Source organism: Paroedura picta, chromosome 6, assembly GCF_049243985.1.
Source record: "Paroedura picta isolate Pp20150507F chromosome 6, Ppicta_v3.0, whole genome shotgun sequence".
Taxonomy (NCBI): Eukaryota; Metazoa; Chordata; class Lepidosauria; order Squamata; family Gekkonidae; genus Paroedura; species Paroedura picta.
In genome coordinates, this window is record NC_135374.1 from 11,037,032 (window position 1) to 11,060,360 (window position 23,329).

The following is a 23,329-nucleotide window of genomic DNA, read 5'->3' on the forward strand; positions in this document are numbered from 1 at the left end:
CCGCTCCCCCACATGCAGCCAGCTGGGTGACCTTGGGCTCCCCACGGCACTGATAAAGCTGTTCTGACTGAGCAGTGATATCAGCTTCAAGAGAATATCGGCCAACGCATATAATAATGGAACAGGTCAAAAACTATACTATGAGCTTGGTTAGTAGTTTTCTTGCCTGCCATCTTATTTAGTAATTGAAATTATGGGTATTTATGGTTTTTATTGTGTTTTTATTCTTTTATTGTGTAAACTGCTGTGAGCCCAATCAGGAACAGCGGTATATAAATTTAACTAACTAACTAACTAAAAATGGGTCAAGAAAACCTTGCATGGGAAGATCATGAACATGGACACACCAGATCTCGATAATGGGGCACTTCCTTTCCAGCTGGTTTGCCCTCCACTCTGGCAGGAGCCATTCCCTCTGACGCCAGAGGCTGCTTGTTTTTGTTCTCACATGGTGACTGTTCGTCTTGCTGTCCCTGCCACAGTTTCATGGGAGGCCCTGCAGCTCCAGACGAGACTTGGAAGGGTCGTCTCAACGTGTCCTACAACATTGGACCTGGATTTTCAGGCAATCACTCTACAAGGTCAGTCTGAGCATCGCTTGCCCTTCAAAGCTGCCTTATGCTAGATGATAAGTTGGTTGGACAGCAGGGAGCTGGTGGAGAAACTAATGCATCTGGCTCCCTTACCTTGCATCTGTTAGGTGGCTTGTGACATAAGAAGAGCCCAGTTGGATCAGGCCAGTGGTCCATCGCATCCAGCATCCTGTCTCACACTGTGGCTGAGACCTTGATAAGAACATCAGAAGTGCCCTGCTAGACTAGCCCAGTGGTCCAGCATCCTGTCTCAGTGGTCAACCAGTTCCTTCAGAGGGCCAACAGCAGGGCAGATAGGCTTCATGAGAACATAAGAAGAGCCCTGCTGGAGCAGACCAATGGTCCATCTAGTCCAGCATCTCGTCTCACATAGTGGCTATCCAGTTCCTCTGGAGTGCCAACAACAGGGCACAGAGGCCAAGGACTTCCCCAGGTGTTGCCTTATAGCTCTGGGATCCAGAAGCTTAGTGTCTCCAAATGTGGAGGTCCCCCTCAGCCACCACTGATAGACCTATCCTCCATGAGTCTGCCTAGTCCCCTTCATTAGCATACTTGAGCGGGAGGCCTCTTTCTCCTGATAGCAGGCCTTTCAGGAGTCCTCTGTTTGACCTTTGTTTCAAAGAATATGTCAGATCAGATGGGTTATAGAATCACAGAGTTGGAAGGGACCTCCAGGGTCATCTAGTCCAACCCCCTGCAGAATTAAGGAAATTCATAACTACCTGCCCACCACAGTGACCTCAATTCCATTCCCAGATGATGCCCCTGCCTCCAAAAAAAAAAACAAAAACAGAATCCCTGGCCAGACTGGTCTGGAAGAACTTTGTCTCCTGTCCCCAAGGTGGCTATTAGTATTTCCCTAGGCATTCAAGACAGGGCCACAAGAAAAAGGTTGTTCTCCGGTCCAGCATGCCTTCTCTTACGTTGTGGTTCGGTTGCTCACAGGATCATTGTTCTGTTTGGGCATTTCTCTCCTTGGCTTTGGAATCTGGTCTCAACCTGGCGACCCCGCCTCAGTCTCGATCTTTGGCTGGCATCGCTCTTCCTTCACAGAACCGCACCTTCCCTTTGCCTCCTTTTCCTTCCCCCTGCAGGAAAGTGAGAATGCACATTCACACAATCAATAAACTCACACGCATCTACAACGTGATCGGGACCATCAAAGGAGCAGTGGAACGTGGTGAGGCTTGCCGAATATTCACAGACTGGGGGCAGGGAAGGGGTTGGAACATAAATAATAGGAACATGAAATAGTTTCAGGGAGGTAGCTGGGCAGATAGGGATGCCTGGCCCTCGCTGGGACTGTGGGAACCTCAGCTTTGCTGTTGCTCCTCCCACTCTGGGGGTTTGAGAAAGCAAGGGGGGGATCCCCCCAATAGACAAATTTATGGTGATCCTCCCCCACTCCTCCCCCACTCACCAGGCCCAGGAAGAACATTCCAATGAGCTGACATCACCTGGAAGTGACATCAGTAGGCAGGGGCATGTGTGTGTGTGTGACATTCTAGGAGCTCGACAAAACTCTATGGTTTGAGGCCAGTTTTTTACCATAGAGTTTCCCCAGAAGCCATAGCATTGGAGGCCTGCTCATATCCATAGAGGTTTGGACAAAACTCTATGGTCTGAGGCCATTTTTTTACTATAGAGTTTCCCCAGAAGCCAGAGCGTGGCCCTGATGCTTCCGTCATGCCGATGTTACTTCTGGGTGTCATCAGCATGCTGGATACTCTTCTGGGTTTGGGTCACTGTGTGTGGGAGGGGGCTCCCAGAATGCACCCCACCTCCCCCACCAGCAGTGCCATCCCTATGGGCTGGTCTGCAGTAGTCGATCAGGATTCAAATCTGGTTACACCTTAAAGACCAACAAGAGCTCTGAATTCCTCATTCCTATGGGTATCTGACAAAGAGAGCTTTGACTCCTGGAAATCTTGTCTGTCCTTACGGTATTACTGGGCTCCAATCAGGAACATGAAAGTGAACATGGAACGTGAGATGACCCTTTGTGCTGGCCATGTGCTGGGGGCACCGTTTCCGTCTCCAGATTGAGGAGATGTGTGGATGGAGCCCGGGGAAGGCATGGACCTCAGTGGGGTATAATGCTGTAGAGTTTACCCTTGGGACAGCCATTTTCACCAGGGAAACTGACCTCTCTAGTCTGGAGAGGAGCTGTAATTCCAGGTCCCACCTGGAGGCTGGCATCCCTCGCTGGCTTGTCCTTTCCCGTCACTGGAACATGTTGATCCTGTTGAGAACATTTGTCAGCTGGTCTAGAACATGGTCAACTCTCCATTTTGAATCTCACCTGGGCACTAAGTTAGCAAGGTACCTTTGCAAAGCCCTCGCCTTCATCTGTAATGCAGACTACTGTCCTGTCCTTATTGCAGGGGTAGTCAACCTGTGGTCCTCCAGATGTTCATGGACTACAATTCCCATGAGCCCCTGCCAGCGTTTGCTGGCAGGGGCTCATGGGAATTGTAGTCCATGAACATCTGGAGGACCACAGGTTGACTACCCCTGCCTTATTGCATGAATTATCCCTTTAGAGAGGCAAACCATGAAGCTGCATCACACAGAGTCTATCCAGATCTGTCAGGTCTCCTCTGACTAGCAGTGGCTCTCCTGATGTCTATGGGCTACAATTCCCACGAGCCCCTGCCTCCAGGATTTCAATTGGTCTTTCATGTTGTCTCTGACCTGATCCTTCCAACTGGAATTGCCAGGGATTGAACATGGGACCTTCTTCATGCCAAGCAGACGTTCTACCACTGAGTCCCTCTTCCAGCATAATTGCAACCCTTGTTGGGATGTGTTAGTTTAGCTGCTGTATTGTAGATTTAATATATTATTGTGGTTTAAATTTGTCAGCTCCCTGTATGCTTTTTTGGGGAGAAAGATGAGTAAAGAAGTTCCTAAATGCACAAGTAAAATGGTTTCCAGAAGAGTCTGAGTCAAAATCACAATGTATCCAGGAGGTAGACCAAAGCAGCCCAAACTCAAGAGATTAATGGTCAAAACGTACAGAGAAATGGAAATATTTTAAAGGGAAATAGATTAAAAGGCTAAACTGCACAGATGCCCATAAGTAACTTGCAACTCTTCCTTTGTATTTCCTGGCAAGGAATGGGAAGAGCTGAAACTCTCTCTCTCTCTCTCTCTTTCTCTCTCTCTTTGTGTATGGATATGTCTATATATAATTTTTAAAATGAATGCTATTTATAGCAGTGTAGCTCTGAAACACAAAGAATAAGATTTTCTGTCATGTGGAACATCCTACAGTCCTTCCTTCCTTCACTTGAAATACTTTTGATCTGAAAATGGAAGTGAAGCCTTCCAATTAGACTGCATTTGATCCAGTCTCTTTGTGCATCCCCCCCCCTTCTTCCTCCAGACAGATATGTTATTTTCGGAGGCCATAGGGATTCTTGGGTGTTTGGCGGAATCGACCCGACCACAGGGGCAGCCGTCCTGCAAGAGGTTGCCCGGAGCTTTGGCAAGATGGTGTCAAAAGGTAACAATCTGCACAGAGCAGAAAAGATGAAGTGTATAGCTCATGGAGAGCGTAGGCCAGGGGGTGGCCAAACTGTGGCTCTCCAGATGTCTACAGACTACAGTTCCCATGAATCCCTGTCAAAATGCTCTCCAGATGTCCATGGACTACAATTCCCATGAACCCCTGCCAGAATGCTCTCCAGATGTCCATGGACTACAATTCCCATGAATCCCTGTCAAAATGCTCTCCAGATGTCCATGGACTACAATTCCCATGAACCCCTGCCAGCATGCTCTTCAGATCTCCATGGATTACAATTCCCATGAACCTCTGCCAGCAGCATGTATAATATATAATATATAATGATATATTCTCTCTCTATAATCTGTTCCACATAATATTTCTGGTAAGGCCTTGGAGGAGGAGTGTAGTCTCATGGCTTAAGTGCCACTCAGTGTCCCAAACCCCTGACCACCCCCTCCTCCATCCACTAGCCTCCGAGGCTTGGAGGCTGCAGATCCCTGCCTTGTGAGAGCTGCTCCTGCCGGTGTGTTCCCTAACAGCTGCCTTGCAGCCTTTCCAGGTCCTGGGGGAAGGGGGAGGCTGTCCACAGAGTTCTGCCACCTCACCCCCCAATCTAGTGCCCATTGTGTTCCTGAATGCAACGGGCTTTGTCCCTAAAGGTAAAGGTAAAGGTATCCCCTGTGCAAGCACCGAGTCATGTCTGACCCTTGGGGTGACGCCCTCTAGCGTTTTCATGGCAGACTCAATGCGGGGTGGTTTGCCAGTGCCTTCCCCAGTCATGACCGTTTACCCCCCAGCAAGCTGGGTACTCATTTTACCGACCTCGGAAGGATGGAAGGCTGAGTCAACCTTGAGCCGGCTGCTGGGATTGAACTCCCAGCCTTATGGGCAAAGCTTTCAGACGGCTGCCTTACCACTCTGCGCCACAAGAGGCTCTTTCTTTGTCCCTAGTATATAATAATAATAATATGATATAATAACAACCAAGTGCAACCAACGTATGGTGCCTCTCATGGAACGTTCAAGGCCAGAATTATACAGAACTGGCTTCCCATCGCCTGCCCCTAAATAGCGACCCTGGATTTCCGCAACCATCTCCTCTCGCATTACTAACTGCTTAAGCTTCTGAAGTCTGGCAAGAAGGACGTCTTCAAGAAGGACGTCGATAAAATTGAAAGGGTACAGAGGAGAGCGACAAAGATGATCTGGGGCCAAGGGACCAAGCCCTATGAAGATAGGTTGAGGGACTTGGGAATGTTCAGCCTGGAGAAAAGGAGGTTGAGAGTGGACATGATAGCCCTCTTTAAGTATTTGAAAGGGTGCCATTTGGAGGAGGGCAGGATGCTCTTTCTGCTGGCTGCAGGGGAAAGGACACGCAGTAATGGGTTTAAACTTCAAGTACAACGATCACCCTGCCAACAAAAGTGCGTTTAGTCAAGGCTATGGTCTTCCCAGTTGCAATGTATGGCTGCGAAAGTTGGACCATAAGGAAGGCCGAGCGTCAAAGAATTGAGGCTTTTGAACTCTGGTGCTGGAGAAGACTCTTGCGAGTCCCTTGGACTGCAAGGCGAACAAACCAGTCAGTCCTAGAGGAGATCAGCCCTGACTGCTCTTTAGAAGGCCAGATCCTGAAGATGAAACTCAAATATTTTGGCCACCTCATGAGAAGGAAGGACTCCCTGGAGAAGAGCCTAATGCTGGGAGAGATCGAGGGCAAAAGAAGAAGGGGACGACAGAGAATGAGGTGGATGGATGGAGTCACTGAAGCAGTAGGTGCAAACTTAAATGGACTCCGGGGAATGGTAGAGGACAGGAAGGCCTGGAGGATCATTGTCCATGGGGTCGCGATGGGTCGGACACGACTTCGCACATAACAAACAAACAAAAAAACAACGATATAGGCTAGATATCAGGAAAAAGTTTTTCACAGTCAGAGTAGTTCAGCAGTGGAATAGGCTGCCTAAGGAGGTGGTGATCTCCCCCTAACTGGAAGTCTTCAAGCAAAGGTTGGATACACACTTTTCTTGGATGCTTTAGGATGCTTAGGGCTGATCCTGCATTGAGCAGGGGGTTGGACTAGATGGCCTGTGTGGCCCCTTCCCACTCTATGATTCTGTGATTCTATGATTCTAAGATTGGGCTAGTCCTGGCTGCTGACGTTCATCCCAAGCACTTAAATGGAACGCACAACATCAGTGAGTGCCACTCCCCCCTTTAAACGCATTCCATCACCTGAAAATATGAATGAACAGAATAAATGAATCTTTGCTTTCCTACCCTGCCCTTCTCTTAAGGCTTGGGGCAGGTTCCATCAGAGTATAATCCTTAACACGCCTGTGGGCGCCGCAGACTAAATAATTCGTTAAGCCCTCAGGCAGAGGGCTTTGTCCGTGATGAGGAAGGGGCCTAATTGGCCCCTTCCTCCTGACAGACCATTGGCCGGGCCAATTGGCAGGCGCGAAGCCCGGCCGATTCCTAGGCTTGGCCCGGCCGATTCCTAGGCTGCTGAAGGAAGCAACTGCGAGCTGCGCGGAGCGCGGCTTGCAGTTGCTTCCTTGAGGGCGGCCTGATGCGTCGGGAGGCGCAAAGCGCCTCCGACGCGTCAGGCCGCCGGCTAGGGAGCCCCCGTGGCTGCCGGGGGCTCCCTGCCCGGCGGGCTGATGCTGCGAGAGGCGCGAAGCGCCTCTCACAGCGTCAGCCCCCTGACACACGGAGCCCCGGCAGTCGCGCTCCGCACGGCTGCGGAGGCTCCGTGGTCTAGCGCCCGCTGCATTTAGCTGCAGCGGGCTTGATTACTAGTATAAAATAATGATTGAAATCACGTTTTATAAAACCAAATCTGATGAATCTGCCAACTAAGTAATATTCAACGTTAAGGGCGGTCCTCTTCTTTCGGTGATGTATTTTGCCTTGTTGTTGTGATACGTTTCTCTCCAGGGGATTCTTTCGAGGGAATCCGGCCCATTGGATGTTATAGAGTTATATTCCCGGGCTCAACCGTAGGCCTGGTGGAATAGTCAGGGTCCCGTAGGGCCCTGATCTCGATTGGCAGAGCGTTCCACCAGGTCAGGACGAGGGCCAAAAAAGCCCTGGCCCTGGTCGAGGTCCAGTTTCACCACTTTGGGGCCAGGAACTAGGGTTGTGCACTCCGGCACGCTTAGGCTGCTTGGCCAAAGCAGCCGGAGTGCACAACCCTACCAGGGAACCCTGGACAGACTTTGGTCCATTGACCGCAATGCTCTTTGAGGGTTGTAATGGGAGAGGGCTTTTTCATGAAAGCTGAATTCTGTGACTGCAGGTTGGAGGCCTAGAAGAACTATCATCTTTGCCAGCTGGGATGCAGAAGAATTTGGCTTATTAGGATCCACAGAGTGGGCAGAGGTAAGGCGCTGACCTGGGACTGGGATATAATGCTGAGATGGAGAAGGGGAAAATATTTTGGCGTTGTAGTGGATAGCTCAATTTAAGCGTCAACCCAGCGTGCTGCAGCCGTGGGAAAAAAAAGCAAATTAGGGGAGACCGGGACATCTCACTGGCAGTCTTTAAGCAAAGGTTGGATACACACTTTTCTTGGATGCTTTAGGATGCTCTGGGCTGATCCTGCGTTGAGCAGGGGGTTGGATTAGATGGCCTGTGTGGCCCCTTCCAACTCTATGATTCTATGGTTCTTTGATTCTATGATCTAGAGGAGAACACAAAATCACTGGATCCAGCGTTGTAAGTAGACGCACAAGGAATCTTTGACCTTCAGAACACAAGAGTCCTTCCACTGCCACCCAATTCCACAGCTCAGATAATATATTTGAAACGAGATGTCCTATTACACGCTAGATAATATTCTGATGTGCCTTGGGGAGGTTACGTTCTTCTGGTTCCACCTCTTTAAGTACAAGTCCTTGAAAAACACTAATTTCAGGAAACTCTTCAGGAGGAATGAAGGTGGAAGGAAGATGGAAAACAGAAGTGTAGGGCATGGCAGAAGGATTCTCCTCTGGTGAGGAAGGTCTTTCAAGAAGAACTTTTACTAGACTCTTTAAGCCAGGGGTAGTCAACCTGTGGTCCTCCAGACGTCCATGGACTACAATTCCCATGAGCCCCTGCCAGCATTTGCTGGCAGGGCCTCATGGGAATTGTAGTCCATGGACAACTGGAGGACCACAGGTTGACTACCCCTGCTTTAAGCCACAAAATAGAAATGCTTCCAGAGGAAGAAATCTAACTTAGTAGTGAATCCTCCAAACAATTTAAGGTTGATACTTTGCAAACTTTGGAGCGTGGCTTTTCTTTTCTTCCTAATCCGCATTATGATCCTTTTCATACCAGGGGAGCACTTTATAAATGTTTCTGTTTGGTGAAATTAAAAGCTCATTTTAGGGACTCGGTCATGACCCACACTTCTGTTTTCCATCCTTCTTCCACCTTTATTCCTCCTGGAAATTAATGTTTTTCAAAGACTTGTACTTAAAGAGGTGGAGTCAGTGGAATGGAACCTTCCCAAGGTACATCAGAATATTATCTTTCGTGCGATGGCACATTTTGTTTCAAATATATTATTTGAGCCGGGGTATTTGGGGGATGGGGATGGAAGCATTCTTGTATTTTGAAGATGGAACATTCCTTATGTGTCTACTTACAACTCTATATTCAGTGATTTTGTGCTTTAGAATCATAGAAATCATAGAAACATAGAGTTGGAAGGGGCCACACAGGCCATTTAGTCCAACCCCCTGCTCAATGCAGGATCAGCCCTAAGCATCCTAAAGCATCCAAGAAAAGTGTGTATCCAACCTTTGCTTGAAGACTGCCAGTGAGGGGGAGCTCACCACCTCCTTAGGCAGCCTGTTCCACTGCTGAACTACTCTGACTGTGAAAAAAAAAATCCTTTTTTATAGGTGTCCCCTGATTTCTTCTTGTTCTGCATATTTCACTGGGTCCCACCCTTCTATCCTTGCATTGCAGTGGTTAAAAAGGCAAAATCTGTGTTAGGAATTCTTAGGAAAGGGATTGAGAACAAAATGTCCGGTATCATCATGCCCTTGTGCACATCTGTGATGCAGCCTCATTTGGAGTACTGAGAACAGTTCTGGTCACCGTATCCGCAAAAAGGACACGGCAGAGCTGGAAAAATTCCAGAGGAGGGCAACCGAGATGATAAGGGGGTTGGACCACGTTCCCTTGCAGGAAAGGCTGAAGAATCTGAGGAGCAGCTTGGTGTCGTGGTTAAGAGCAGCGGGTTCTAATTTGAAGAGCCAGGTTTGACTCCCCACTCGTCCTCCACGTGCAGCTAGCAGAGTGACCTTGAGCTAGTCACAGTCCTATTAGAGATGTTCTTGCAGAGAAGTTCTCTCGGAGCTCTCTCAGCCCCATCTACCTCACAGCATGACTGTTGTGGGTAGAAAAAGGGGAAGGTATTTGTAAGCTGCTTTGGGGGAAAGCAAGGTATTAACCCACCCCCCTCCAGCTCTTCTTCTCTTCTTGAGCTTTGTTCCCCCTTCTGCTTGGGTCTTTGGGGGTGCGAGCTGGTCTCTCCCATGGAGCAATGGGCTGGAGAAGATGAAGGAGCTATTTTTTTTAATCTCCCAATTTCAGGAGAATGCCAAGATTCTGCATGCCCGTGCCGTCGCGTACATCAACACGGACTCTTCAATAGAGGGTGAGTGTTCCCCAATCTGTAATTTGGGTTTTGGTTCTGTAAAGCCACTCAAAGTAACCCCCAATCCTATCGCTGGAGATTATTTTACATTTATTTCTGCTGTGAGTTTTTAAAAAGCATTCGCCAAGGGGGAAGCTGCCTTTGGGAGGAAACTGGCAGAGGGAAGGGCAGAGGTTCTTTGACAGCCTTGATCCCCCCCTGTTGTTTTCCTGCTGGAAAACGTCCTGCCCGAACTATTTTCATTTGCAGTGGTTCTAACCTGTCTTTCTCCAGCCATCATGCCGAGTAATTAAAGCAGGAATAATTGGAGCCAGTCCGTAGCCAGCATCATGGGGGAAAGCTGCAAACAGGCAGGTATTCCTGCATTGTGTAGAGGGTTGGACTAGATGACCGGGGAGCTCCCTTCCAACTCTATGATTCTATGAAGAATAAACTGTATTCAGTAAGCCACCATGGCCGTGTGGTTAAGAGCAGTGGCTTCTTCCAGGTTTGACTTCCCACCCCTCCACATGTAGCCAGCTGGGTGACCTTGAGCTCATCACAGCCCTGCCCCACCTCCCTCACAGGGTGCCAGTTGTGGAGATAGGAAGGGAAGGCAATTGTAAGCCACTTTGAGACTCCTTTGGGCAGGGAAAAGCAGGGTATAAAACCCAGCTCTCTTCTAATACAAAGTAAGAAGTTGTACACGTGTCCTTAACTTGCATGGGAAGAGGCGGGCAGTGTAAAGGATGTAACCTTTCAAGCCGTTTTGAGCTTCACGAGCTGAAAATATTTCCAATTTTAAAGGCAGGAGAGAGTTCCTTTAAAACGAGTCATTTCATCCCCCTTTTCAGTAGAAAAGAGCCAAAGTCCAGAAGGACTTTAAAGGCTAATAAAATTTGTGGCTGGGAAGGAGCGATCGTGGGTTACGGCTCACTGCTGCAGATATTTCAAGACAGGTGGCTGTGTTAGTCTGTCCCCCCCCCCCCCTTTCAGAAAGGCTGAGGATGCCTGTTTCAATCAGCAAAATCAAGCAGGGCGGGGGGCGGGGGGTGTTTGAAAGGTTAAATCCCCCGTCCCCTGGAACATGGGTCTGAATTGGGGCTGCACCTAAGAGCCATTGACCTTTGGAAGATCTCCATCTCCTCTGTTTCGAACGGATGAGAGAACATTCCCCAAGTCCCGAGTTCAATTTCTGGTTTTGCCACGTGGGGGCGAGCGGACACAACCAGCCAAAGCTGGGGAGAAGAAATCGCACATTGCCCCAGAAAGCAGCTGTTAAAAATGTCACGTCTCCGCTCTCCCCAAGACACTCCACCAGTTCTCTGCCATTACGAAACAACGGGGGAGAGGAACCAAGGTCGAATTTTTCGACATGCCAAAGTCATGAGGAGACGGCGAGGAGATTAGTGCTGCCTGTAGTGTAAACCTTTGTGCTGAGCTAAAAAGGGGGACAAACTGTAAGAGAAGTGCATGTGTATTGTGCTATTGCAGGAAGAATTCATTCATTCATTCATTCATTCATTCATTCATTCATTCATTCATTCATTCATTCATTCATTCATTCATTCATTCATTCATTCATTCATTCATTTTATATACCACCCTCCCCTGAGGCTCAGGGCGGTTTACATAAAACAGGGAAAACAATACAGATAACTCAGTAGTTATAAACAGTAACAATACGGTGATAACAGTAGAACAATGGTGAGAACATCAATTCAGCTACAGCATACTGATGGCCATGTGGGTTGGATGAATTGATGGTGGATTTTATGGGAGGAAGGCTCGGGGGGGCGGGGGCGTGGAAGATGATTGGTTCAAGGTTGACCTCAACCAAATGCTTGGCAGGGGTGCTCCCTTTTGCAGGCCCTGCGGAACTGCTTTATCTCCATCAGGGCCCTGATCTCCTCTGGGAGCTCGTTCTACCAGGTGGGGGCCAGGATGGAGAAAGCTCTGGCCCTGGTTGAGGTCAAGTGAGCTTCCTTGGGGCCAGGGATCCAGTTGGTGGTAGCAGACTGTAAGACTCATTGAGGGATGTAGGCAGAAAGGCGGTCCCTCAGATACAGTGGGCCCAGACTGCTTATGGCCTTTAAGGTGACTACCAGAAGCTTAAGTCTGATCCAGAATTTGACCGGAAGCCAACGCAGCTGTTGGAGGATGGGCCGAATGTGGGACCTCAGTGCCCATCCAGTGTGAGTGCCCAGCTTGCTGGGGGGGTAAACGGTAATGACAGGGGAAGGCACTGGCAAACCACCCCGTATTGAGTCTGTCATGAAAACGCTAGAGGGCGTCACCCCAAGGGTCAGACATGACCCGGTGCTTGCACAGGGGATACCTTTACCTCTACCTTTAGTTTGGCTTGGCAAAGATGGCAGAATGCCAGCCGTGCTACTTTCATGACTTGAGCTTCCATTGAGAGGGAGGCATCAAGAATCACGCCCAGGTTCCTGGCGGAGTGAGCCACTGAGAGCTGCACTCCGTCCAGGTTGGGTAGGCATGCTTCCTTGCTTGGGCCCCTCCTGCCCAGCCACAAGACCGCCATCTTTGAAGGATTGAGCTTCAGGTGACTCTGCTTGAGCCACCCCATCACCGCTTCCAGGCAGCTGGCTAATGTTTCTGGGGGAGAATCAGGGCAGCCATCCATCAGGAGGAAGAGCTGGGTGTCATCAGCATATTGGTGGTATCCCAGCCCAAACTTCCACACCAGTTGAGCAAGAGGGTGCAGGAAGATATGATTAGGATTAGAGAGAGGGACTACCTGAGGGACTCCACATGCAAGCTGGCGGGTACCTGGTTGCTAAAGAAGACTACCCGTGAGAGGTTATGGATCTTCTGGAGGTGAGAGATGGCTGTCCAGACTTGGTCACTTGCAAATTATTAGCTGCTCCTCTCTCTCTGCATTGTTTGCGTGATTTGTATTGTAATGAAGCGACTTATATTGCAATGAAGCGACAATTTGTATTGTAATGAAGCGGTCTGTGCGTTGAATTTCAGGCAACTACACCTTACGGGTCGACTGCTCTCCCCTTCTCAACCAGCTGGTCTACCGCCTGACCAAAGAGGTACAAAACCGCCTTGTTTCTCTGGCTCTGCTTTCTCCTCCTGCTGGCCTCTCGCTGAGTCCCTGCTCAGCTTGGGGTGAGAAATTCCTGGAGATCTGGGAGCAGAACCTGGAGAGGTTGGAGTTTGGGGAGTGGTGGGCCCTCAACAGGGCATCCTTCTGCAGAGTCCATTTCCCATTTCCTCCAGGGGAACTGACCTCTGTATCCTGGAGGATCAGGTGCAGTTCTGAGAGACTGCCAGGACCTCCTGGCAACCCCGGACTCCCAGCAGGGCTGGGGCAGTGATAGAAATAGACCCAGGGTTGTTTGCTGATTCCCTGCAAGTGCGGAAAAGGTACAGAAGACGGCCAGCATGGGGCAGAACTCTTCTTGAGCACTTGATCTTTGGCTTCCAGCTGCTAGCCCGGGCTTTCTCAACAGAGGTTCCGTGAAACCCCCTGTGTCTCTTGACAGCCCCCAAAGCATTTCTCCAGTTGGGTGGGAGTTAATTTTTTTGTGTATTTATTATTTTAAAAAAATGTATTGAGAAAGAGGGGACCATATATGGTCTTGTTGACCCTACCCCCATCCAAAAAAGGCCAATGATGTCCAGGATGGGATGGAAAGGGGAGAGCCCAGTCATAGGAATCCGTGCTGGCTGAGTGTCATAACGGTGTTGTGGGGGCGGCAGGGGGCATGAAGAAGTGGATGCCTGCCCTGCCATGGACTAGGCCGCTGGGCCGTTTCTGGCATTGGGGTCGGGGAGGGGGATGACAGAGCATGATGTCACATCCGGGAGGAGTGTCTGGGTTCACGTCAGTTCTGGTGCCATGTGACTTCCGGAGTCGTTGTCCCTTTGTGACTCATTGCTTTCTCTAGGTGGCGAAAGGGAATCTGTCCCTTTTAGGCATTTTCTGGATCCTGCCTGTACCCCCAGAAGAGCGCTACGCTCCGCCACCTCCAACTGGCTACGGATCCCTGGCCCTAAAGAGGCATGTCGGGCCTCAACAAGGGCCAGGGCCTTTTCAGTCCTGGCCCCCACCTGGTGGAACGAGCTCCCCGAAGAGATCAGGGCCCTGCCGGAACTTCCACAGTTCCGCAGGGCCTGCAAAAAGGAGCTCTTCCACCAGGCATTTGGTGGGGCCGACTGACCCATAACATCTACAGGTGCCCCCCCAGAATGAGGGACCCGAACCTACTAAGGGAGTGTCACAGTTATTGTTGAAGTGCCGTTCTAATTGTTCCAGTTGATGTGTTGTTGTTATTGTTATACTGTTATATTGATTTTGATAGTGTTCTATGCGAATGTTCCAAAATGTTTTATGTAAACCGCCCAGAGCCGTAGGGAAGGGCGGTATAAAAATACAAACAAACGAACAAATTAATAAATTAATAAATTAATAAATTAATAAATTAATAAATTAATAAATCCCTATATCTTCCCTCCAAAAAAAGTGGTGGTGAGAGTAGCAATAATGACCACAACGTATTCCTTTTCCCTTCTAGCTCTCCAGCCCCGATGAAGGGTACAAAAGCAAATCTCTCTACGAGAGCTGGCTCGAAAAGGACCCTTCCCCTGACAGGCCGAATCTTCCCAGGTAAGAGATCCTCTAGTTTGAGTATCAGCCACCAGGTGCTAAGTGGATTATTGGTGCATTCCAGTGAACCACCAAAGCTCTCCTGCAGGCCTTCTCAACCAGGGGTTCATGAAACCCTGGGGCTTCTTGATGGCCCTGGAAGGGCTTCCCGAATGGGTGGGAGTTAACAAAATTTTAATATATTAAAAAAAAAATTAAAACATTTATAAGGTGATATCACTGTATATGGTCATGTCAACCTGTTCCCTCTCCCCTCAGGTGTCCAGTGATGTGCCTGGAGGGGGTGGGAAGGGGAGGGGCCCCAGGTGGGCATGTACCTGGCTATGCTTCCCAATCATATTCTGCACGATCGCACGACTTCTGGGGTATCTCGAAGCCTGAAGAATATTTCAGGGGTTTCTCAAGGGTCAAAAAGTTGAAAAAGGTTCATGTATGGTCATGTCATACATGAACCTTTTTCAACTTTTGAAGAGCCTCTTGTGGCGCAGAGTGGTAAGGCAGCCGCCTGAAAGCTTTGCCCATGAGGTTGGGAGTTCAATCCCAGCAGCCGGCTCAAGGTTGACTCAGCCTTCCATCCTTCCGAGGTCGGTAAAATGAGGACCCAGCTTGCTGGGGGGTAAACGGTAATGACTGGGAAGGCACTGGCAAACCACCCCGTATTGAGTCTGCCATGAAAACGCTAGAGGGCGTCACCCCAAGGGTCAGACATGACTCGGTGCTTGCACAGGGGATACCTTTACCTTTACCTTATGGTCATGTCGACCCCTCCCCCTCCCAAAATGGCCAATGACGGGCCTGGAGGGGGCGGGAAAGGGAGGGGCCTCAGATGGTCATATCCACAGCTATGCTTCCTAACTCTATTTTGCATGATCGTGCCACTTCTGGGGTTTCTCAAAGCCTGAAGAATATTTCAGGGGGTTCTCAATGGTCAAAAAGTCAAGAAAGGCTGCTCGGTGGCTACAGATAATCTTCCACCCAATCCTGCAGCCCTTCCATTGTCATAAGTGGGATCCCACAGGCATGGCCCCCTTTTTCCTATTCCCAATCGCTGCTTTGATGAAGTGTAGATTTTTATAACCTGCTTTTCTCGACTCTAAGGAGTCTCACAGTGGCCTACAGTGGCCTTTCCCTTCTTCTCCCCCCAACAGTCTCCTTGTGAGGAATTTCGGAGAGACTGTGCAAGAGTTTTGGGAGAACAGGGGCTGGGATGAGGTCACCCAGCAGGCTTCATATGTTTTTCTTTATTAAAATTAATGTTGCCAGCCAACCACGGTTATTACAAACGAAGCAACTAGCCACAGGACCTGGTTTGACATCTTGGTGGAGCTGATTGCCTGCATCCAGGATGTCCATCACGTCACGGTTTCTTGTGAAGCCTGAACGCAGCTGTAGCTTATAGGCCCACTGACAAGAATTTGGCCGGCCGTCTTAGCTCAGTAGTTGAACTTTGGCTCTCGGCCGCATCCTCCTCTCTGCCTGCCATCTCTTCTGCTTTTGTTCCTGTTCAGATCTCTGCCGGTTGACTTCCCTTCTCCTCCTCCTTTTCCTGGAAGCCTCTCTCTTCCGCGCTTGCTTTCCTAGATAGCCTCTGTGCTTATTCCTCACGTCTTCTGTCAGCCCTGGCTGAGCTGCTCTGACAGTAATGACTGAGCTTTCCGGTAGCCTTTGACCAGGTAAGCCCATCAGCACTGTGAGAACATAAGAGTATCATCAGGAGCACTTTTAGAGGCTCTAGTCCTTTCTCACTGTGGGGTAAACATTGCAGGAAAGGAGGGAATTTACTTCTCTGTCTTTACCTCTCCCCATGGGGGAGTCTCAACTGGCAGATAAACCCACAGGGGGGTTAATAAGTCAGGTTTCTGCCTGGAATCTGGAGATTTCAAGGGCAGTTGAGATAAGGATTTTTGCCAATAAAGCCCCAAACGAGCTTTGCCTTATTCCCCCCCCCCCCCCAAAAAAAAAAAATTAATCTGGATTCAGTAATCTTTGCAATCTTTTGGACTCCTGGAAATGCAATATTTTGGATATTTTTGGGCTCCCCGAACAGGGATCATAATCCAAAAGTTTGGCAGTTTAGAGTCAGCTACCAGTCTATAGCGTTAAGAGGGACCTCTTTGAAAATGCATGGTTTTTGGAACAAGACTTCTGATAAACCTTGATTTTAAATTACAGCTATTCAGCAAATGATGCATGTAACCGGTTTTACAGAACTTAATTTTGGCAGGACAGCGCCCGGTTGCTTTCCAAGAAAATCTCAGCTTCAGAAATAGGGCGGAAATGCTATGCGAAGCTTGTTTTAATATTATTTACCCTGTGGAATATATAATCAGTCATTTTCATTTTTACTTTTACTCCTTTTTATCTTCTTACATTTATAAAATAAAATCTTTGATGAAAGGTGTTTGACGTATTTGAGAGTGGCGGGCTAGAAATCCAAATATAATAATAATAATAATAATAATAATAATAATAATAATAATAATAATAATAATAATAATAATAATAATTTGGTGGTTCAGCTGTGGTGTGATGCAGCAGGGATTAATAAAACTCATTTTCTCCAAGCCATCCAGTCACTGGAAAGGAAAAATGTATTTATTTTCCTCTATTATACATCTTCCTATTTGGCCTGGTAAAATGTCTCAGAATGAAAAACCACATTAAAACATTGGTCCCCGAAGACATTGGATAAATCAGCATACCAAGAAACAAAATTAAGACACTGCTCCCACCCCTCCATTTCTTTGTTGCTCCCCCCACATCCTCCCCCCCCTCCCGTTTTATAAGACCTGTAGAAAATATAATTTTGTAATTTCATGGATAGATGCTTTATCAGTGTTCTCTCAGGATTATACAAATCAAACCTGACCCTCCAGATTAGAGTTCACCGCTCTTAACCGCTTTCCAAAAGTGGCCAAACTGCAGTTCTCCAAATGTCCATGGACTACAATTACCATGAGCCCCTGCCATACAGTATGCTGGCTGGGACTCAAAGGAATTGTAGTCCATGGACATCTGGCGGAAACTCCTGCGCTATAAGGACAGCTTCCCTGTATTCAAGGCCTTGAACAGGGGTAGTCAAACTGCGGCCCTCCAGATGTCCATGGACTATAATTCCCAGGAGCCCCTGCCAGCGAATGCTGGCAGGGGCTCCTGGGAATTGTAGTTCATGGACATCTGGAGGGCCGTAGTTTGACTACCCCTGGCCTTGAAGGAGGTCTAACCCGAATGTTTCTGTTCTCTGGGCAGAATAAACAAGCTGGGATCGGGCAGTGATTTCGAGGCGTACTTCCAGCGGCTGGGGATCACTTCCGGCAGAGCCCGTTACACTAAGAACAGGGTAAGCCAACCAGCTTGTCCGGAAGCTGACACTGCGGTGGGTGGACTTATTTTTTATTAGACGTATATTGTTTTTGGAATGGTTTATTCACTGGACAGGGAAGCATGTTCTGTGTTGGCCGCTTGCAAGGGAGGAATTAAATATTGGATGCCAAATTCAGCATCCAGAGAATCTGTGCATGCGTGTGTGTTTTTAAAGCATGCTAGAAGAAGAAGAAGAAGAGTTGGTTCTTATATGCCGCTTTTCCCTACCCGAAGGAAGCTCAAAGCAGCTTACAATCACCTTCCCTTTCCTCTCCCCACAACAGACACCCTGTGAGGGAGGTGAGGCTGAGAGAGCCCTGATATTCCTGCTCGGTCAGAACAGTTTTATCAGTGCCGTGGCGAGCCCAAGGTCACCCAGCTGGCTGCATGTGGGGGAGGGCAGAATCGAACCCGGCATGCCAGATTAGAAGTCTGCACTCCTAACCACTACACCAAACTGGCTCTCAATGCTAGTAGCCTTCATGGCTGTAAAGATACGTGCCATCTCCTGCATTCTGCAGGGGGCTGGGCTACATGGCCTTGGAGGTCCCTTCCAACTTTATGATTCTATATTTGCATCCTCCCTGTTTGTAGGGAATACTTTCAGGATCTGTTCCAATTTAGTTATCTGATCAAAGCCAATGGGGACTGTGGGGCAGGGATTACGTCTTCCTGCCTGTGCTCTTGTTGCCAGTGGATGGCCCAGGCTAGCATGATCTCGCCAGGTCTTGGAGGCGGAACAGTGTTGGCCCTGCTTAGTACTTGGATGGGAGACCAGCAAGGAAGCCTGGGGTCAGTACAGAGAGGCAGGCAATGGCAAGCCACCTCTGTATGGTTCTTGCCTTGAAAATCCTACAGAGACTCCGTAAGTCATCTCTGACCTTATGGTACTCCCATCACCACCATTCCCTATTGGGTAGACATCTGGAAGGTGAATCAGGTGCCTCAGCAAGACCAGTAGCAATTCTACAGGTCCAATTCAGGGCAGGAAGAACAGGATAGGTTGAAGGGCTAGAACCCACCTAGTCCCCAAGCCATTGCACTGGTTGGAATCTGGCCCCATCACACCTGGTTTAGCCTAGGGTGGTGGGTAGAAACGTACGTCAGGTGAAGTGGAGACTCTGCTGATTTGCCATGGTTTGTTCCCCTTCTACAACCCCCTTTCTAGAAACTGGACAAGTTCAGTAGCTACCCGGTCTACCACACCATCTACGAGACCTTTGAGTTGGTCGAGAGGTTTTACGACCCCTCCTTCCGGAAGCAGCTTTCCGTCGCTCGGCTCCGAGGAGGCCTGGTGTACGAACTCGCCGACTCCCCGATCATCCCTTTCGACTGCCAAGACTATGCAGACGCTTTGACCTCCTACGCCCAGGAGATCTACAATCTAGCCCTGAAACACGAGACGGAACTCGTGACTTATGAAGTATCTTTCGGTGAGCGTTATTGGAACAGAACTTAAAATCCTTCCAGCTTTGCTTTTCTTTTTCTTTTTCCCTTGCAGCAACGCCCCGCAGTTCTGTTGGTGTAATTTGGAAGTTGATGTTATAAAAAATAGCAGAGTTAGTATATGAATGATGACACCAGACAAGGCTGTATATACTGTATATAAAAGACAAGTTTTACTAGCTAGAGGAAACTGGAAGGTGAAACGATATAACACATAGCTTCCTTAGCTCATTCAGGAGCTCTACACCTTAGTTGTTAACATGGTGAAGATTCAAGATGGATCTAATTTTCTGCCTAAAGCAGATCTCTTCTCAAAGAAAGGGAGGAAGGAGAATTCTTCTCTTCCTGCTAAAGCTGTGGAGGTGGTAAACAAGCACGAGGCAATGGCCCCTAAACAAACCTACACATCTGTAAACAGACCACATGACCCACTCTGCCTGTCCCCACTAGCAACATGAGTAAACAAATAGTTAACCCCGGAACTGACAGTCCGTGGCTGGCTCTTGCTAAGAGATAAAGCCTAACAAGTTCTCCATCAGCAAGGGAGATGGTAGACAGGTGTGTAGAGTCTGAGAGAGAAAGAAAAGCCACCTCTCAAGTGTTGGGGAAGCCTTAGAGCAGGGGTAGTCAACCTGTGGTCCTCCAGATGTCCATGGACTACAATTCCCATGAGCCCCTGCCAGCATTTGCTGGCAGGGGCTCATGGGAATTGTAGTCCATGGACATCTGGAGGACCACAGGTTGACTACCCCTGCCTTAGAGGACAGGGTGGGTTCGTTCTGCCACAGTTGACCTCCTTCTTAAACCTTGTGCCCCCAAACCGAACACAGCATTCAATGAGTCTTGTGAGATGGCCGTGCCAGTGGTGATACAACACAAAATGGGATGAAATCAAGGCCGGGGCTCAGCAATACAGTGTCTGTTTGGCATGTCAAAGGTCCCAGGTTCAATCCCTGGCATCTCCCATTAAAAGGATCAAGTAGGAGTGACACGAAAGACCTCTGCGTGAGACCCGGGTGTCCCGCAGGCCGTCTGAGCAGACAAGACCGACCTTAATGGCTCAAAGGTCTGACTCGGTAAAGAGCAGCCAGGTGTGTGCAGGGACAGGCCGTAACGGTTCCGTTAGGTATCTTATAGCTTTTTGCGGGTCTGTAGGGAAAAGTTGAGAGTTGCAGCTGCAGAAGGAAACAGATGCAGTCCACCTTTTTTTTGCTGTTTTTTCCCCTCCCGGAATACCCCTGGGCCCCTGTCCCCCTGCCCCTCAAAGTTACCCTTCCTCCCGTTTTCTGGTTTGCTTCCTGTCCTCTTCCCCTTCCTTCTTTTACAAGGCCTGAACATGTTCTCTGCAGAAAATCGTTTTGCCACTGCAAAGAGGGGCACCAGGACCATGCTGTCCTTTTGGTTCGTGCCCCAGTTAAAATGTTCTCACTGGCTTCCAGGAAGCCGTTTGAGTCCCACTTTCAAACAGCACTACCACCCTCAACAGGAACAAAAATATCTACAAAAGTCCCTTGCACTGATTTCATGAGGAGGTTCTTAGAACTCTCTGTGATCAGCTGAAGGGGCCCCAAATACATGGCCTGTGCACAAAGGCAGTGACAAGATAATGCCCATTCACTCCTCCGGTGTGCGTTTGTCTTAATCTATGAAAGAGCTTGCAAGGAGCACATATGTACAGGTGCCTCATGCACAAGGCAGGAGCCTAGAACAGAGGAGCCCTGCTGGATCAGACCAGTGGTCCATCTAGTGCAGCATCCTGTCTCACACAGTGGCCAACCAGTTCCTCTGGAGCAGTGGTCCCCAACCTGCGGGCCGCGGCCCGGTGCCGGGCCGCAAAGGCCATGGCACCGGGCCGCGGCTCCCTCTCCCCGCCCCGCCCCCGCAGTAAAAAACTTCCCAGGCCGCAAGCTTGCGGCCCGGGAAGCTTCTTACTGCGGGAGGCGGGGAGAGGGAATCAGGGCCGGGCCGCGCCTGTGCGGGCCACGCCCGCTCGGCCCGATCCGCGGGCGCGGCCCGTGGGCGCGGCCCGATCCGTGGGCGCGGCTCGCGGGCGCGGCTCGGGTGCGGCCCGATCCGCGGGCGCGGCATGGGCGCGGCCCGCGGGCGCGGCGTGGGTGCGGCCCACGGGCGCGGCCCGATCCGTGGGCGTGGCCCGCACGGGCGCGGTCCGCGGGGGCGCGGCCCGATGCCCTGCCGGTCCCCAGCCTCGGAAAGGTTGGGGACCACTGCTCTGGAGGATCAACAACAGGGCATGGAGACTGAGGCCTTCATGAAAACATCAGACCAGTGGATCAGACTGAGGCCTTCATGAAAACATCAGAAGAGCCCTGCTGGATCAGACTAGTAGTCCATCTAGTCCAGTATCCTGTCTCACACAGTGGCCAACTGGTCATTTGGAGAGCCAGCAACAGGGCTTAGAGGCTGAGGCCGTCATAAGAACATAAGAAGAGCCCTGCTGGATCAGACCAGCTTTTTTTTTTTTTTGCCCCAGAGAGTCTGGGACCAGTTATAATTCTGGTGATTTAATATAAGAAGAGCCCTGCTGGATCAGACCAGTGGTCCATCTAATGCTGTCTCACATAGTGGCCAACCAGTTCTTCTGGAGGGCCAACCACAGGGCAGAGAGGCTGAGACCTTCATGAGAACTTAAGAACAGCCCTGCTGGATCCGACCAGTGGTCCATCTGATCCAGTCTTACTAAGTGGCCATCCATCACCTCTGAAGGGCCAACAAAAGGGCAATAGAGGCTGAGGCCTTCTCCTGCTGTTGCCTTCTGGCTCCAGGATCCAGAGGTTGACTGCTTCTGAAGATGGAGAATCACTTTACTCACCATGGCTAGTAGCCACTGATAAGACCAGTCCTCCATGAATCCCTATGATTGTGGCTATCAATAAATTATCTGGTAGGGAGTTCCACATTTCTATCCTACCTTTTTGCAGGGCTTTTGATGGCCTTGTTAGAAAGTCTATTCAGCACAGCTCGTATGCAGGTTATAGCCAGCAGGCGGGGGGTGGTCGCAAGGCCAGTGAGGACAATCCAGGTATTGCACACCTTGATGTTGCAAATGTGACGTGTCTAAAGTCTGTTTCTCCATGACTCAGCCGATTTCCCTGGCTCCTTCATCCCCTAAAGCAGCAGCAAACCCAACCTGTGACACCAAGTCATCTTACTTGACACACATTACAAAATTTGCATCATTTAGGTGCGTGGGGCCTGGACGATCCTCACTGGCCCGACTACAACTTGCAGGGGGACCTGCTGATCTAGGACAGCCCGTCCTGTGGGTTTCCAGCATCTGTTTATTTGTTTTCCTGGAAGAAAGACAGATCCCCCTCCCCAGAAACAGTTTTTCTCCCCAGCCTTCTTCCTGGAGCTACTGACTGCTGCACTCTTTCTGTGTTTCCAGATGCCCTTTTTTCCTCCGTGGCTAATTTCACAGCAGCTGCAGCAGATTTCCACCAACGGCTGACACAGCTGGAGAAGAACGAGTAAGTAAAAAAAAAGAGCCGAGAAATAAACCCCTGCCTAAACACACCTTTGCTTGCTCAGCGTTGGCCTGGGTTAGATTCCCAAGAACCACAGAAGTGGGACGATTCCAGAGGAGTGTCTCCGATGGACACACGGAGCTGATTTATATCGAATCAGACCCCTGGCCCATCCAGGTGAGGACTGTCCACTCAGACCAGCAGTGGCTCTCTGGGGCAAAAGGTCTTTCACCTCTCCTGCCTGATCCTTTGAACTGGAGATTGAAATAAGAAGCATCTGTATCCTGAGCAGGTGTTTTGATCCTGAGCCGTGGCCCCTCTCCTGTCTTGGTGTAGTGGTTAAGAGTGCTGACTGGATATCTGGCCAGTCAGGTTTGATTCTGTGCTCCCCCACATGCAACCAGCTGGGTGACCTTGGGCTAGTCACAGCACTGATAAAGCTGTTCTGACTGAGCAGGAATATCAGGGCTCTCTCAGCATCACCCACCACACAGGGTGTCTGTTGTGGGGAGAGGAAGGGAAGGTGAATTTAAGCCACTTTGGGACTCCTTTGGGTAGAGAAAAGCGGCATATAAGAACCAACTCTTCTTTTTCTTCTGTGCTCCCCCACATGCAACCAGCTGGGTGACCTTGGGCTAGTCACAGCACTGATAA

General features: G+C 49.5%; 1 protein-coding gene across 2 annotated transcripts in view; it reads left to right on the forward strand.

Moving 5' to 3' along the window:
* The window catches only part of LOC143839420 (N-acetylated-alpha-linked acidic dipeptidase 2-like), a 41,814-nt gene that overhangs the window by 15,112 nt on the left and 3,373 nt on the right, over window positions 1-23,329 (forward strand). For both annotated transcript variants that reach the window (XM_077341412.1, XM_077341414.1), the window contains 10 exons: window positions 483-581; window positions 1,688-1,773; window positions 3,982-4,101; window positions 7,406-7,488; window positions 9,697-9,760; window positions 12,737-12,804; window positions 14,290-14,381; window positions 17,631-17,721; window positions 18,913-19,177; window positions 22,597-22,678. In XM_077341412.1, the coding sequence (XP_077197527.1) occupies window positions 483-581; window positions 1,688-1,773; window positions 3,982-4,101; window positions 7,406-7,488; window positions 9,697-9,760; window positions 12,737-12,804; window positions 14,290-14,381; window positions 17,631-17,721; window positions 18,913-19,177; window positions 22,597-22,678 (1,050 nt within the window). The remainder of the gene's footprint in view (window positions 1-482; window positions 582-1,687; window positions 1,774-3,981; window positions 4,102-7,405; window positions 7,489-9,696; window positions 9,761-12,736; window positions 12,805-14,289; window positions 14,382-17,630; window positions 17,722-18,912; window positions 19,178-22,596; window positions 22,679-23,329) is intronic.